A 3,760-nucleotide genomic window follows, 5' to 3' on the forward strand; every position below is an offset into this window, starting at 1 on the left:
AGAAAGAAAAGCGACGTATGAACATCAAGTTTGTGTTTACAGTTTCACTTATGACTTATAAGAGACAAAATCTAAATTAAAACCAATTTTAAAGCATAATTCGTTCATTCCAGAGCTCTGTATCTTTCCAAACATAACGCTTATCACTCAGATTGTATTTCTGTGAGAGGAGTTAGAATATGGATCAATCACTTTGTTTCTTGGTTCTTATCTTCATTTTTTTAAACATGACATTTTTTTTTCTGTTTATGGTCGTACAAACTGATAATAATGTTAACGAAGGCACAAAAGTTTATCGTTTATGATCGTACAAAATAAAAGTATAAGAGCACATAGACTAGTGTACGTCCATGGACCTGGTTTAGACCTGGTTCAGTCCTGGTTCAGTCCTGGTTCAGATCTGGTTTAGAGCCGGTTTAGATGTGGTTCAGTCCTGGTTTAGTCCTGGTTTAGACCTGGTTTAGACCTGGTTTAGACCTGGTTTAGAGCCGGTTTAGATCTGGTTCAGTCCTGGTTTAGACCTGGTTCAGTCCTGGTTCAGTCCTGGTTTAGATCTGGTTTAGTCCTGGTTTAGACCTGGTTTAGACCTGGTTTAGACCTGGTTTAGACCTGGTTTAGACCTGGTTTAGACCCGGTTTAGACCCGGTTTAGACCCGGTTTAGAGCCGGTTTAGACCTGGTTTAGATGCTGGACCACTGATAGATTTCACAGATATAAGGACATATAGGAATTGAAAAGAAAGTTCAACCATTTAATGTGGAAAATCACACTCTATTGTCTAAAGAAGACGTTTTTTATCATCATTGTTCTATCAGAATCGATATTGAGTATTGAGTCTGTTCCTTAGAATCAAAATCAGGTGTGAAATGTGAGTGGGGTGACAGGACTAGTACATGAAAGCCTCGGTCTAAGTCTTTTTGTTAATGAGCTCTGCATTAAGGCATAAAAAAAACAGAAATACGGTCACACTTCTGTGATCTTCATGTAATAATAATATTTTCACATGCAACAGTGGAGTTGTGCTGCAGGTCACGTGACCCAAGTCCTGTAATACAAAGCATCTAAAAGATAAAAATTCATTAATTAACCTTATTATTGTTAAATTCCCTGACACCACCGATCAAACCAAACCAGACAATCTGCAGACTCACAAACAGGAGAATCAAACATGTGTCTCACTGGTTTTACGCAGCGCTCAAACCCGCGCCTTCTATTTTTAAAGCTTTAACTTTAAGTGTCCAGACGTCGCCTGTGGCAGTGACACCGCGAGCCCATCCATCCAACCCCTGACACGGCCGCGGCTCCTCAACAACCGCGCCTTTCTCCTCGCGCTCCCTCCGCGCGCATCTACTCACATTTATCCAACGAGCTCCAAAAATACCGCACCTGGGTCACGGCGCGGCGTCGTCCTCCCGAGGCTGAGGCGTTAATCTCCCCCCGGGGGTCCGCGCGGGTCTAACCGGGCAGGAGCTGTTTGCCGGTGGCTCTCGTCCCGCCGCTCCGCTCCGTCTGCCGCGCGGCTCATTGTTTGCTCGGACAATACATTAGCGGCGACGCGCGTCACCTTGATCGACGAGTGGCCTGGAATTTAAATAGGCTCAAACGCCGATCTGTCAGCGGCTCGTGCGCGAGGGGATAAGGACAGGGCGCTCACTGGCTGACCCGCGCCCACGTGACACGCAGCCCGCTCATTGATATGTCCCCCTCCCGCGCCCGAGCGTCCAAAGGTAAAGGTTGGCACTGGTCACTCGGGGCACGCACATCCACATTTGACGCCACGATGCGACCATGAGCAGCTTCTTAGACTACTCTGTGATGAGCGGGGACGCGGGTTCGTGCTCGGTCCGGGCCTTCCACTCAGAACACGGGATTACGAGTTTCCAGTCGTGCGCCGTGAGCGTGAACACCTGCGGGGCGGATGAGCGCTTCATGGGGACTCGGGCGTCACCTCCAGACGGGGTCCCTCCGCCTCAGGCGGGGTCGTACCAGTCTCTGGGTGTCAGCTACGGCGCGTGCACCTCTGGCTACGCGCCGCAAACTTTTTACAATCACTACGCCCTCAATCAGGAAGTGGACGGGTTCCCGCAGTGTGGCCCGCTGGTTTACTCGGGTAACATCACCTCCTCTGTGGTGGCTCAGCACCGTCAGAGTTACACCACAGCGGCGGGAGCGGCGCCCTTGGGTCAGCTGCAGTACGCGCACGCGGCCTACGGAGGCGGGCACGAGCAGGGCAGCGCGTTCCCCGGTTGTGCCAACCCGCTGTCACCTCTCCACGCTGCGCACCTGGACACGTGCTGCTCCCCGCTGTCAGAGAGCGCAGCCTCCGCGCAGACCTTCGACTGGATGAAAGTGAAGAGGAACCCGCCCAAAACAGGTGCGTGCAGGTGTCAGGGTCAAGGCTGAACTTCAGGAGGACAGGGCTCGAACGGGGAAAAGGTGGATTTAAAAAGTGCTGACACAGAAAACACTGGGTCACACACTGGGTTTATCAGACATACAGTGTCTCATGTGGCAGAACCAACAGGCTCCTGCGCCATGCGTAAAAGTCTCTCCAACATCAGACAGAGCACATCTGGCACGGCTGTGCCTTCACAGCAGCACAATAACTGTATTACACAACACTGAGAGGGCGCACGTGATAATGTTTAGGTGCATGTCCTACTGCTCTGTGCCATTTTGGTTTCCTCTCATTTTCTTTTAAACGTTCATTATTTATGTTTCCTGTTCCCTCACGTTGACCCTTGACCTGGTTCATAGATCACGTCAGAGTAAAAGTTGTAGTGACACGTCAGCCCCAAAAAGCCCAGTGAGCGTTTAGATTTACAGTGGAAATGTGGAAGTCTCCAGTTTGTGTGACGCGTCTTTACGCACCATTGTGTAACGTGACTGACCATGGCTTGTTACGCGCAGGACGCTCCGGGGAGTACGGCTACGGAGGCCAACCCAACACGGTGCGCACCAACTTCACCACCAAACAGCTGACGGAGCTGGAGAAGGAGTTCCACTTCAACAAGTACCTGACCCGCGCGCGGCGCGTGGAGATCGCCGCTGCGCTTCAGCTCAACGAGACTCAAGTCAAAATCTGGTTCCAGAACCGGAGGATGAAGCAGAAAAAGCGGGAGAAAGAGGGGCTCCTTCCCGCCAAACCCTCGTCCTCCGGTGACCTGCCGGACAGCGGCCAGGACAGAACGGACGACGCTGCGTCAGACAAATCTCTGTCCGCGCCGTCCACACCGTCCCCCACGTCCTCCACGAGCTCCACCGCTGGACCTGACCCCTACTCCTCAAACTAACCTCAGACAGAGACAGAGGACAGTCCAGCAGAGACATGCGCTCTGAGCCTCACGCGGCCTGGATCAGTGTGTCCCAAACATTGTGCCCGGGCGCGTGCATTTGTACTTTTGTTATTGTTTACACTCTGTTGATCCAATCACATCTGAGGACGTTTTACACTTTAAACTAATCTGCTCAGTAGAAGCGCGTGTTGAAGCTGCTCCTGTCAGGCTGTGCTCTGCTGGGGGGGTGTGGAGGGGGCGGTGTGAGTGCGTTATCCCGGATGCCCGTTAGCGCACCGTCGGGTTATTACTGTGGGTTATTTATTCATTTGTACATTTACTGCAGTGAATCCAGAGCTTTGTTTGCGCCAAAGTGTTTCCGGGCTGCACATAATCAGTGCTGCAAATACCTCAGATGTGCCAAAGATGTTGCACTGGATGTCGTCATGTCACGTGGGCATCACCCAATCAATGAGGCGGCCTTG

General features: G+C 51.4%; 1 protein-coding gene across 1 annotated transcript; it reads left to right on the top strand.

Annotated features, from left to right (window-relative positions):
- Positions 1–1,785: 1,785 nt before the first annotated feature.
- hoxa1a (homeobox A1a) lies at positions 1,786–3,293 on the top strand. The gene is made up of 2 exons (XM_020925029.2): positions 1,786–2,374; positions 2,911–3,293. The coding sequence occupies exons 1-2, from the start codon at positions 1,789–1,791 to the stop codon at positions 3,291–3,293; spliced, it is 969 nt and encodes a 322-aa protein (XP_020780688.1). The 5' UTR covers positions 1,786–1,788.
- The last annotated feature ends 467 nt before the right edge of the window (positions 3,294–3,760 follow it).

The sequence above is a fragment of the Boleophthalmus pectinirostris genome, unplaced genomic scaffold, assembly GCF_026225935.1.
Source record: "Boleophthalmus pectinirostris isolate CB_2022bp ecotype Guang Dong unplaced genomic scaffold, ASM2622593v1 HiC_scaffold_21, whole genome shotgun sequence".
Taxonomy (NCBI): Eukaryota; Metazoa; Chordata; class Actinopteri; order Gobiiformes; family Gobiidae; genus Boleophthalmus; species Boleophthalmus pectinirostris.